The sequence below is a fragment of the Triturus cristatus genome, chromosome 4_2 (assembly GCF_964204655.1).
Source record: "Triturus cristatus chromosome 4_2, aTriCri1.1, whole genome shotgun sequence".
Classification (NCBI taxonomy): domain Eukaryota; kingdom Metazoa; phylum Chordata; class Amphibia; order Caudata; family Salamandridae; genus Triturus; species Triturus cristatus.
In genome coordinates, this window is record NC_140586.1 from 281,837,117 (window position 1) to 281,849,254 (window position 12,138).

At 46.8% G+C, this 12,138-nt stretch overlaps 1 protein-coding gene across 1 annotated transcript in view; it reads right to left on the reverse strand.

Moving 5' to 3' along the window:
* Positions 1-12,138, reverse strand: part of ALDH9A1 (aldehyde dehydrogenase 9 family member A1) — a 128,525-nt gene that overhangs the window by 111,112 nt on the left and 5,275 nt on the right. Inside the window, exon 2 of the mRNA XM_085601515.1 lies at positions 3,999-4,144. Within this exon, the coding sequence (XP_085457641.1) occupies positions 3,999-4,144 (146 nt within the window). The remainder of the gene's footprint in view (positions 1-3,998; positions 4,145-12,138) is intronic.

A 12,138-nucleotide genomic window follows, 5' to 3' on the forward strand; every position in this document is an offset into this window, starting at 1 on the left:
TCCTGCCATCCAATGTATTGCTGTGTTTCACCGCTGGCTTCGGCAGCACTCACCCCCATCTCATGCCGGCGGGGCACGCAGCTCGGCGTCTCGAGTCAGCGCCAGCTCACCGTCAGGCTCCAGCCTCGGTCCCCGCCTCGCGCCACACCGCCTCTCACGTCACATAGCGCTCCGGAGCCCCCCTGGCCCTCAGCTCCAGGTCAACCCGTGGGGGCAGCATCCAGCGTCGCCGACTCCGCAGACACAGCTCGCCGTGATCGCCGCTGTATAATCCAGGCTCAGCGCGCTTTCGTCTCCCCGGGCGCCGCCATTTTGTCAGCCGTTAGAAACGCCTGCGGCGGAACGGTCAAGGCCGCATTTCAGGAGATACCGGCCCGCTCACACGATCTCCAGACTCGCCACAGGCGGCGGCCACCTTCCGACGTCCGTGGTGCCGTTTACAGGCAGTGGCGGCGCGTGCATCACGCCCGTTGCATCGTTTGTTTCCCCCGTCTGGCGGAGCGGTCTCAGGAGGCAGCCATTCCGCTGTGCGCCCTCTAGCGCTCCCAAATCCCCTTGCATTTTAAGACCACATTTACAATGTCTGTCCTCATCTAAAACGGAACCTTGTGCTTGAGAAGTTAAAACCTAATTACCAACCACACACCTAAATCTAAAAAGACACCGTCTTAAACATACATTTTGTAAATGTTCTAGATAGGAGAAAGTTTCCTCTTAAAGCCGTAAATTCATCAGAGGAGATACGGATGTCTTAAATATCTCAGATCTTCTTTCCTGGCCGCCTGTTTTGTCACCATTAGATAACTTTTATTAGATCCTTCATACTACATTGTAATGTTAATTTCTTTCGAAGGTCATTAATTCTTACCCCTGGACGATCCTGCCCAATTGAATTCACTATTCATGATTTCCTTTTGACATAGTGTTGATATTTTGGGAACTCATCACTATCTTCACATGGCCAGAAGTTTAACGCCTCTGCAAATGCTAAATATGTCCATGCAGTTACACCGATTTCGGTCCCAATGGCCTGGACCATGGTAGACCGTGGTTGTATGAGTAATCTTTTTAAGCAGCTACCCTCTTTGGGAATCGCAGTTTGTTTTCCCACTAATACAAAGTACCTCCAAGCCATAATCGAACTGTGGCTTTATCATTCCCCGATACGCTGCCAACACAGGTTATCATATTTCTTAAGTTCTCCTAAAGACAAAAGGTTTATTGCCTGCAGGGATTCACAGTGCACTTTCCATGACCGAACCACATCGCAGAGTACTTATAACTACTAACTATCTCAATTTTGGCATTATTTTGGGTCCAGTTGAACTTTATCTACTTATTCCCAAATAGAAGCACTTCAGTTTTCTCCAGATGTAATATTTTTTTCTTAATGCATAAATCACCAAAGGCATCCCACTTCCTCTGGAGGTCAATTTCGATCAAAACCAAGATCACTAGATAGTCTCTATAAAGAAGACCGCTAACGTGCGCACCTTTCTGTTTAGGGCGAAGGCTATTGGATAGGCAAAAGATCTTTGGTAGATCCGCCAAAAATATGGAGAATAGTACGGGTGCCAAAACACAGCTTTGTCTAAGGCAGAGGTCTTCAATCTGTGGGGCAGGACCCCCGGGGGGCGCGTGGAGGCCTGGGAAGGGGGTCTCGAATTCCCCAGCTTCACTTGTGCCAGCAATCCAAAACATTTTCTTTCACTTTGGAAAAGACAGCGGACCTGGGACAGCTAATTTAGATTGTTAGCTGAAGTTCCATCAATTGAGTCTCATGTGCTGTGAAAAGTTTTCCTTTGAGTCCCGGCTTGCCTGAGTGAAAGAGAAATGTACCCATCTGTTAAATCAGCAAGTGTAAAGGGTTCTTGGGAGCTGGTTCGGGCTGTAATTAATCAAATCACTCCAAGCTTTGTGATGACAAAGATTTGTTTTTTTGAGTGGTAGTGCAAAGATTAATAACTGAGCTGTGAAGTGCTTGCTTTTAATTTTAACTTCATTTACACAGCCCTTAGTACCCCTAAAGGTGTGTTGAAGGTAGAGGGATGTAAAAAAAAAAAAAAAAAAAAAAAAAAAAGAATTTCATTACATACGCTCAGGTATTACTAAAATCTACATTTTGGAAGCACCATTTTATTGTAATTTTTTTTACCTGTTTTGCAGCACTCTTACACCGTGTAATGCAAGTGTAAAGTAATGACTTACATATTTACAGTGCTTTCTGTCATAGGCTGTGACTTTGTAGCACTAAAAAAATACAGTCACTATTCTCCCCTGCACCAATCAATATTTAATTCTGTGGCTCTCTGGTCACACACAGACCTCTCCAGTGCATTAACTAAGAGGTTTCATAATGTACTACAGTGCATTTCCCCACTCAGTAACAACTTTTTATATTTACTTTTCATTTACGCTGCCCAGTATTTATATGTAGCTACCTGACAATGAAGAACCTAAAAATGTACAGAATATTTTGGGGCTGATTTATAAGAGGCTTGCATCACCAGAGCATCACTTCTTTTGATGCTCCGGCAGTGCAAAGTCACCCTGCATGGCTTTGCCTGGCCTCATAGATATAGAGCAAGACATGGCAGTGCAAATCACTGCGTTGCCTTACTCTGCGTCAACGAGGTATTCAGTGTGTCTGTATTCCATACTACGGCCTCGAAGATACCCTGCAATGCATGCTTTTTCCATCAGGACCATTATGTTCAGCATGGAGGAAGATGATGAGCTGGGTCCTATATCTAGATCAGTCACCGAATTGAGATGGCAAGGGGGTGGGGGAGGACTTAGTAGAGACCCATTACATTAATTCCCTTGGCTTATGACAGTAGCAATTGGGGCCTTCGTAGATATAACATGAATGACTAGATTCTCTTTTACAGTACATGAGACCTTGGCCCTACGGTCTTATTAGATCACCTTACAGAGTGCCCACTATTAACTCTAAAACATGGTAAGGACAGCCCAGGGTCTAAATAGTGCATACCATTAAATCCTGCATCTCTGCCATGCCCAGAGAGGATAGGGATCTATCAATCATTGGGCTTTTGGAAGAAAAGGGATAAATATCATTGGCTGCCACAGCCATTATTTCGGTTTAAAACCGATTCATATTTCAATCGCTATTGTTGATCTGCTGGTATCTACTTTTCTATACAACTTTGAGCAAAACTCCTAAAAGCTTCTTGATCAGCCAGGTGGAATTTAAAGATCAGATGTGAATGAGCAATTTAGCTACAGACCATCACTTCAAAAGTTTGAATTAGTCAGACAGTTGCATTTAATTGACAGTACAAATGGTCCGAGTAAAGATCTCTGTGGAACATTTCAATAACCAAAGACACAAAGACCAGGATCACAGGGATACAAATTGCAAATCTATCTCCATCAACTTGATTCGGATTTCATAGCTCCTCCAGTGCCATGGCACTGAATTATTTTGTACGCAAGCAGGTTGATTAATGTTGGCCTCTTAAGAGCTTAGCTACTCCTGCAAGTTAACTAGAAGTACCAAATGCAATGGAAAGAAAATACATTCATAGCATAATCCGCCATGGACTTCTGTTCATCACTCTCCATCTTTGGTAATGAGTGCTGCCGGAACACCTTACATCTCTGCCGTTTAGAAGGATCAAAGACCTGACCCATCTATCTCTGGTAAGCAAACGTTTTGCTCATGCTCTTATCCAGAGATCAGATGGCCACAAACAAGGGAAAAAGTACTGAGGAACGTCTGTGCTAGAAAACAAGAAACAAATTGTATTTCAATATGATGGGGGAAGAGACTGAGCAGTGGGATGAGTCAGAGAGCCCATCGCCTCTTAACTGGATACCTACAAACCACATTTCCAGCCAAGAACAGAATCTGTGCAATGGAGCAAGGTCTACCAAACTCCTGGGTAGCTGCATCCTTAGGTCTAACCCCATTCACAATCGAACACTGGGAGTATGCCTGGGTGTCAATGTACATTACAGCAAGAAGGTCCTACCCTTATAATTCTGGCAGCCTCCAGAAGCACCCGGCCCCGCTCTGTCCCAGATTTCTGGCTCCATATTTTGAAAGCCTGCTTGGCACTCTGGATAGCGAGATCTACTTCCTTCTCCCCAGAGCAGGTGATGGTGGTTATCACTCGACCTGAAGAGAAAAAACATAAGCATGTTTAAGCAAAACTGGCTTTGTGTAACAAGTGCACAGTACTGTGCAGCTTTCTACAGTTCCTTAATCATTGCTGCTGGAATACACTACAATCGCTGTAGAACCATGCATGTTGCCCTGTTAACATTCTCAACTTTCACAGAAGACAAAGAATTACAACCCATCTTAGGGCAGTACTGATCAAAATACTGAAAAGATCTCATCTATGTGTGCTCCATAGCCTATCTAATCTTCTAGGTTTATACCATTTTGGAGGTTAACAGTTCTCTTGCCAACAATCAACTTGTTGGACAAACATCCAGCCTACTCCACTGTGCCCCTTGGCCCATCCTCAAAGAGTCAAATCCCAGCTACTGTGGGTCAGCAGAAGGTGACAGTGAAGTCTGTTTCAACTTGACCCCAGATTCCTGGACATAATGGAGCCCATTCATGTGCCTCAACAGGCCTTGCATGAGAGATTAATGCTTGTAGTGAGGTTTGCCAACCAGCATCAACATAAACCAGCAATACTCTAACCCCAAGAACGCATTTCAATTAAGGATTGGATTTAAACTCCTATCAAAATTATGTTGGCCTGTTCGGTTTGATTTATCTGAAATAAATGGACCCAGATAACTTTATATCCGTACACAGCCTCTAAAGGAGGAGCGCCTTTTTCCCCTCCCATGTACAAGATGGCACCCAGCTTAGTCTCAGGCTGAACTAAAGACCCAAGAACTACACCAGATGACTGAACTTGTGGCACAATATGACCAGATTGTGGAGGACTAGATATCTTCTAAAACTAAGTCTCAAGACGACCATTGCTATGAACTACAGCGGACGCACCACTATGGAGGGATGGACGCCTTTGCCCTCCCACCATTACTAGCAAGGCCTTCAGCACCAATTAGAAAGGGCCCTGCCTACCACATAACCACTATGAAACACAGGCTTATTCGGATGAATGACCGAACACATGGGGTGCACTACAGACTAGTTTGCATTGCATGCAATTGAGAGCAACAGATGTGCAGAGGAACCAACTAGTCTCTTAGTTGCACATAACCACGAAGAGCAACCCTACTGTGAGAACCAGAAGCAGACGTTGAGGTGGCAAGAACTGTAGAACTGTCAGAGTGTCAAATGATTTATTTCAGTCACTTTAGGATTCTGTTACAGTACTGCCCACTAGCTTGATTAATGATTGAAACTTCCATGGGGCACAGGGATTCCCATAAGTCAGAGAGGCATAGAGGCCACACACTCCACCAATGCAAGGTAAAGAAATAAGACTGAAAAATTAGTTGTAAAGAGCAAGGTTTTGAGGTCCTTCTGAAGTAAGAGTATTTATTCCAGGTGCAGAGTAATAGGTAGAAAACATTAGACTTCATTGGTAAGGCTGTAAAATGACTCACTACACACTGTAACCATCTTGAGCTGTGAAAGACTCAAGAATAGAAACACTTTTGAGCCTCTGGTACCTCCACAAATCTGCGCAAGGTAGTCTGATGTTCCCAAATTGAGAGTCTAGATGGCTAAGGGAACAAAGCCTCAAATGGGGAGGGAGTATGTTAAGTAGCTGATCATGTTTGCAGAGGTGCAGTGTCCACAGTTTATGCTCAGCGAGTAAGTAATTTGCATATGCTACTGTAACCAATGAGAAAGGAAAGTGTTAAAGACCTTGCTTAAACAACTCCCAAGATAAATGTTGGGCCCTCAATGGGCAAACTCTCCTTGCAGGTCTGCAACTATACAGAACTGGCCACCCTCGGAGTGTCTTTAAACGAAGCCATTGCGAAACAATCAATAACCTCAAAGAAGTGCCTTCGGTGTGGGTTAGCAAAAAACCGAAGACAGGAAAAAAAAAAAAATAATAATAATAATAACATGTGATTCGCATGTTAATGTGTAGATCCTCTCCGTTGCTTCTTGAAGCCCAGAGACAAACGACTAAATATGCAGATTAGTGCGAGAAAAGGGCACTGTGGTACCTGAGTCTCTGCCATACCGATCCACGCTTGCTGTTAAGTTTGCAACAGAAAAATATACTCCAAAAAAACAGAACAGGAACACAACCCCACACACCATTATGGTCATAAGGAGTGTCCAAACAGCGGCATAACTTAGATCCCCCTTTCTATTCTCCTCTGGTGTAAAGGGTTAATTATGCCCCAGGTACAAAATTACAATTTGCATGCCTATTGCCAAAATTTAAAAACAAAAAGACAACAAGCATTTACAATGCAATAGGTCTCGCAACTGCGAGTTTTGGAGCTATTGGCATTGTAGACGGCAATGCCTTTTGCCATTGTTATTTACTATACCAAAAGCAACACCTATTGCTTTGTATAGCGCTGTGCTCATTAAAGTAAAAAAAAAAAAAAAAAAACAAGTATCCTTTGATGCCAAGCTATTTGCTGTAACACTGTTTATATAAGAGCAACTCCATCAACCTGCACAGTCTATGGTGTCATACAGACGCAAGTAAAAAACAATAACATCAGAAAAAATGCCAATTCTATACTTCCAACCACACAGCCTGCACTGTGCAGCATGCTACCCATGTAGGGAAGTATTTTAGTGCCCCATATAAGGGTGGTAAGCGCTATATAAATGCTGCAATACAACACGAATCAACCACCTACGTGTGAAACAAAGCAGCCACTGCCCACGTGTGAACTGACAGTAGTGGAAACTCCGATTTAAGGAAAGCATATATATAGTCGACGTATAAGACAGACAGAACCCCGCAGTGAGCAGGATGCAGTGCCTGAACTTAACAGTGACTGTCAGCGGAAAACACAAGCAGCTTTGGATGTGAACGAACAGCACTGACAACCCGAGTGTGAGGAGACAGTAGAGGCAGTCGTTGAGAGCCCTGGGGTGTGAAGTCGGTAAAAAGAGGCCATGAGTGCAAGTAGAAAGCGGCCAGTTTCCATTTTGTGGGTAGGACAGTAACGGTGGTGAGAGCAGAGTCAGATTAGACACCCTTGAAAGAACTGAGACAGCACCATGTAGTGACGGCACCTGCGGGTGGACAGACAGAAGTGACGGTTCTTGAGTGCGCGTGCAGAGCACCAAGAGACTCCCAGCACAGAGAAAAAACACAACCTCTAGTGAGAGCAGTGACTGGTGGCAGCAAATCCGGACTGCAACACCCAGAATGCATCACGGTGTCTTGAAAGCAAAGGAATGTAAACAGTGATCACCAGGACATGGAGTGAGGTGGACACCCTAATGACAGCAGCGCGCGCCTACAGTGACTGTGCAAAGGACCGACAGCCCCGGGGGCTGAATAGATACAGGCGTATATATTGATGGTGCAGCAGGTGCAGCGACACCGGGGCCAGAGTTGGGAGCAGCAGGTGCAGTGACACCGAGGACCATGGGTGAGATGGCTCCAATTTATCCCCATTAAAGTGCGTTTTTAACTACGAAACCAGAGGACGGGACCCCATTTCCTTACTTGCTTCAGGGCCCCTGGCACTCTAGGTGTGCCACTGAATGAGTACCCCCTGAGTGAGAGCACGCAGCTGATAAACTCACGTTGTTGTTGAGCCAGGCACACGCAGAGGGCCAGTTGGAAGGCCAGGACGAGCCTGAGGATGCACTTCATGGCGAGGTTGAAGTGATAGGGGAAAAGCCTGCACACAGACCCTGGAGGAACTGCGGAGAGAGACCTGCACAGCACACACAGCGTTGAAGGCACTGCGGTGGGCGTTTCAAAAGTGCAAGAGGGTCAGGCGGTGGAAACAACTCGGAAAAGCTGGATTGCACTGTGACCAGCAGGATGTTGCTATCACACGGTTCCTTACACACTCTTGCACTTACACAGCGACTCTGTAGACATGTTTGGGGACTCGCGGCAGATGCTGCGGAGGGTGTAGCAGCACAGTGTGTGGCTGGATCCTTCACATACTTTAGGTGCGCTGTGTACGGAACTTGTAGAGAAGGGGCACTTATTCAGCAAAGCCAGTAGCCATGGGCTGTGTATGTGGTGATCCTGACACTTCCTTTGACTGACATTCAGGGCAATAGGAGACGGGCTGTAATTCTGCTTCATGAAATGTGAGGGTGTTGCACTTTGGCGTCTGTATAACTCTCGACTTCCGTGGGCTCCAGCATTACCTGCTGTGTTGTTGTGCCGAGACGCGCAGCCTGGCACATGAACAGTGAGGCAGGGTCACTAACAGCGCACTCGAGCTGTCACGCTGACGGTAATTGCAGCGCTACTGAGGGTGCGGGATCCTGACCTATGTGCGAGACATAAGAGTTTAGTGCTCAAGGCCTGGTGCAGCTGTGTGTGCACGGGGACAGCAGGGTGAGGAAAGGACAAGCAGGGGCCAAAGGTGAAGGTTAAGTGCAGTCACGGCAAGCAGCTTGTACAGGCCGCGGGCACTTACCAGCTTGAGTGACAGCCTCAATGTGGCACACTAGTCGCGGCCGGCATGATGAGCGGGTCGGGAGGTGGGTCACGCGACTTCTGGATAGCGCAGCGGACATAAAGCAGCTCCAGCGCTCAGACAATGACGTAGCTGGAGGGAGGTGTAGGGGGGGGGAGGTCTTCCTCGGGCATGACTTTTTTGAGGGAGTCAGAGAATACGGAAGTAGTCAAACCAGTGCAACGCGTCGCTGACACAACGATAAAACACAAACACTTACGAGAAATGCTCGTTCTAACTATCTGCAGAGATTTCGCTGTAGATGATGCGGAGCCTGGACAGTGAGCGCGGCATCTGTTGCTAACTTTACACTTGAGGATCCTGAGCCTTCCCCCATCCGAGCTCCTTGCAGCTTCCCCGCTGCGCACACACGGCACTGCTCAGGCTGGAGTTGCCTATGGATAGCACCTGTGTACGCTCGGAACCTGGCAGGAATCCTGGGAGAGATCTTGTGCAAGTCTGATGTGATCCCGCAGCAATCATCGAAATCAGTGCCAGTCGAAGCAGTGCTTTAAATGCTCCAGTGCGCTCGCTGTGGCCCCGCCCCCTTGTGTATCTCGCAGGCCCGGCTCCGGCCTGGTGTCAGAGGGCCTGCGGAACTGAGCCGCTGCTGCCGGGTGGGGGGCGGGGAGTCCGGGGGTCGGAGCCACGCCATGGAGGTCCGTATGGCCGAGCTCTTCTGCTCGGGCCTGGAGAGCAGCGCCGCTCTGAAGCCCAAGGGCCGGGGCCGGAGAACCAACAACCACCGGCAGAGCATCGCGACCAGTCTGCCCCCAGAGGTGAGGCGGCGAGGAATGGGGGTGGGGGGCAGAAGCTGCGCTCTTGCCTGAGCTACGTCCGCGGGAGGGCTGGTTTGTGGGGGCAGGTATCCAGACGTTCTTGTGTTAAAGAGGAAGCGGGAATCACGGGCCTGTGGAGGGGACCATGGGGTTAATGTCAATCGAAAGTGAAACTGCATGCTGGCTTGTGAGGGAAGGGGGACAGGAGATGTGCACGCCGCGTGGCTGTAAGCGCGTACACCAACTCAAATCCGCCAAAAGCCTGCGCGTGCACATCTCCTGTCCCACTTCCGAGGCAAGTCAGCAACAATAGATCTCGCCGAAAGCAGCGCTTCGCGCTGCGTTCGCAGGCGAGACCTAAAAAAGAAAAATCGGAGCGGCAGAGGGGATGGGTTTGAATTACTCTTAATTTAAAAGAACAAACCTATGCAACTCAAGAGGTGTAACCAGAATACCTTCCGACCCCCCTCAAGAGTCAAAACTAACTAGCGGACCTTCATTTGTTTACAGCATGAGGCTCCAACCCGCCCAGATCCACAAGTGTGAATATAAAAGCCGCAAATATTTGCACCAAAGCCGTTTTGTTCATTCACAACGAAAAACAACGCTGCAGGGCTCTGGATCAGCAGCACTAGTTGCAAAGCCTGTCGAGCTCGGTTTCAGTGGTGTTCGTGCACACAAGACAATTTGCTACATGGCTCTGGACGAGAGAACCCTTGACAAGGCTACACTTCCAGACCATGTAACCAGGTTTAAAGCAGTCTTGACAAACATGATGCCCTTCACCATTTGCTCTGTCCTGCTTCTTATCTACATCACTCAAATCCTTCCAATTTTATTTCTGCCCAGCAATATTTTGGCAGGTATGCCATGGTCAATTCATTGTAACTCAAAATTCTTACACATCTTTGAATTTACACACGATTGTCTGTCATTTTATCATTAATGCATACTACATTTATCCTTTTCTGCAGCACTCGTCTGCAGAGAAGCCTTGAACCTGGCACACCTACCAAATAACCAAGCAACTCAAAGAAGTTACTCTTGGGACCCACATTTTAGTCTGTGTCATTGTGCTCTCCTCAAAATGGCAGGGTCGTAATCCTGCTGGTATTCGTGCCAGGCGGTGCATAAAGACATCTCTGCCTCTGAAATGTCCACAGTCAAGTCCTAATGTGGGTGCAAGGGCTGTGAGCCAAGCTGGGGGCAGGCGGAATCAGGCAGAACCTTTTTCTCCATGCGTGTGATGGTCCACCCAGAGACGTCTGTAATGGTCCACATTCAGGGCTGGACTAGGGGGCCACAGCAGCCCTGGTAAAAGTCCTCAAACCAGCCTCATCATCTAATATCTTCTTCAATCCATTCTCACTTCTCTCTCTTCTCCCCCTCTACCTTTCCCTTCCCTCCCTGTTTCTCTTCAGGAGCTTCTGTGCCCGCTGCAGTTAACTTTGGTGAGTTGGGGAAAGTGAGAAGCCTCAGAAGCAGCATTAGGCTTTGAAAACTGGCCGCCAATCCACCAGAGAAACGGCCTGTGGAATACAAGGCGTGTCTAGCCCTGTAAAAATTACCCATAAGAACGATGGCCAGGTTTCAATGCAGAATAGTGCCAGGCAGATCTCACAAGGCATCAGCATGTTTTTCCCAAGATGACTAGATTTTAGAAAGTGGTTTTAAGAAGGTAGTAGAAATTATAACCAGACGAAGTCAGAACTCAATATTTTACAAAGGTTCGGGAGACACATTTTCACAACTGGACAAAGCACAATGAGTTTGTGGTAAATTAACTATATACAGTTTTTCTATTGTTGGATTTCTAAATGATGTCTAGCAGGAAACACTGGTGGTTATAGCAGAAACACCGGTGGTTGCTAAGAGCAGTTTGGGGAAAAAAATAAATAAGATGACTGGTTTAATTAAAACTGAAGCCCGATGGGGTGTGCATAATAGTTGTTGTTTTTTTTTTTTTAATAAAAAAAAAAAAAAAAAAAAAAGGGGGAAGAGTCCCGTTTACCTCTTTAATAGACTTGCCTGGCAGTGGAGCAGGTTTCTTTGGTAAGGAGTTAATTCAGTGTTTTCACCCAGTGTGGTGTGTTTAGGTTTATTTTTTCCCACCATCTCCACAAACGCTTAGTGGGGAGCTTTGTGCTCCACACTTACTGCCTCAAGGTTCACCTTCTTTCTTGACACACTGGTGTTTCACACTCATTAAAGTAAACAAAAAAGTGATGGATGGAATTAATCTCTGCCACTGGTAATTACTCCAGCCACACCCTAGTCCATCGTTCTTTTGCACACTATGCCACCTCAGTTTGGACTCAGCCATTAGCAAATCAGTCTTGACCCAGCTCCAATAGGAACAGTCCACCCAGACCAGGTCCTCCCTGAACCAGTGGAGGAGCGTTACATTTGAGGCAGCCCATCACACTCCCTACTTTCTTCTTTCCGCCACATCCCTTTATAGAGAAAGGGGCCTTACTAGTTGGTCCCCCTACTCACCCCCCCCCCCCACAACTCTGTTCTACAGCATGTAACCATTAACTGAACGCATGGCATCAAACTTTGACCAAACCCAGACACACCCCAACTGGTTTTGTAACTTTGTAATGAGTTGCTGAGGACCACAAGGAGTCCTACAGCACATATTCATACAACACTAAATGTCCCCCTTGTTAAATAAAAAGTACAAACATATATACATTAGAGTTCCTCAATGAGTCATCAAGGTGCTCGCACCAGTCTTTCCGATCAAGCTGTAAGAGGTGAGGGATTT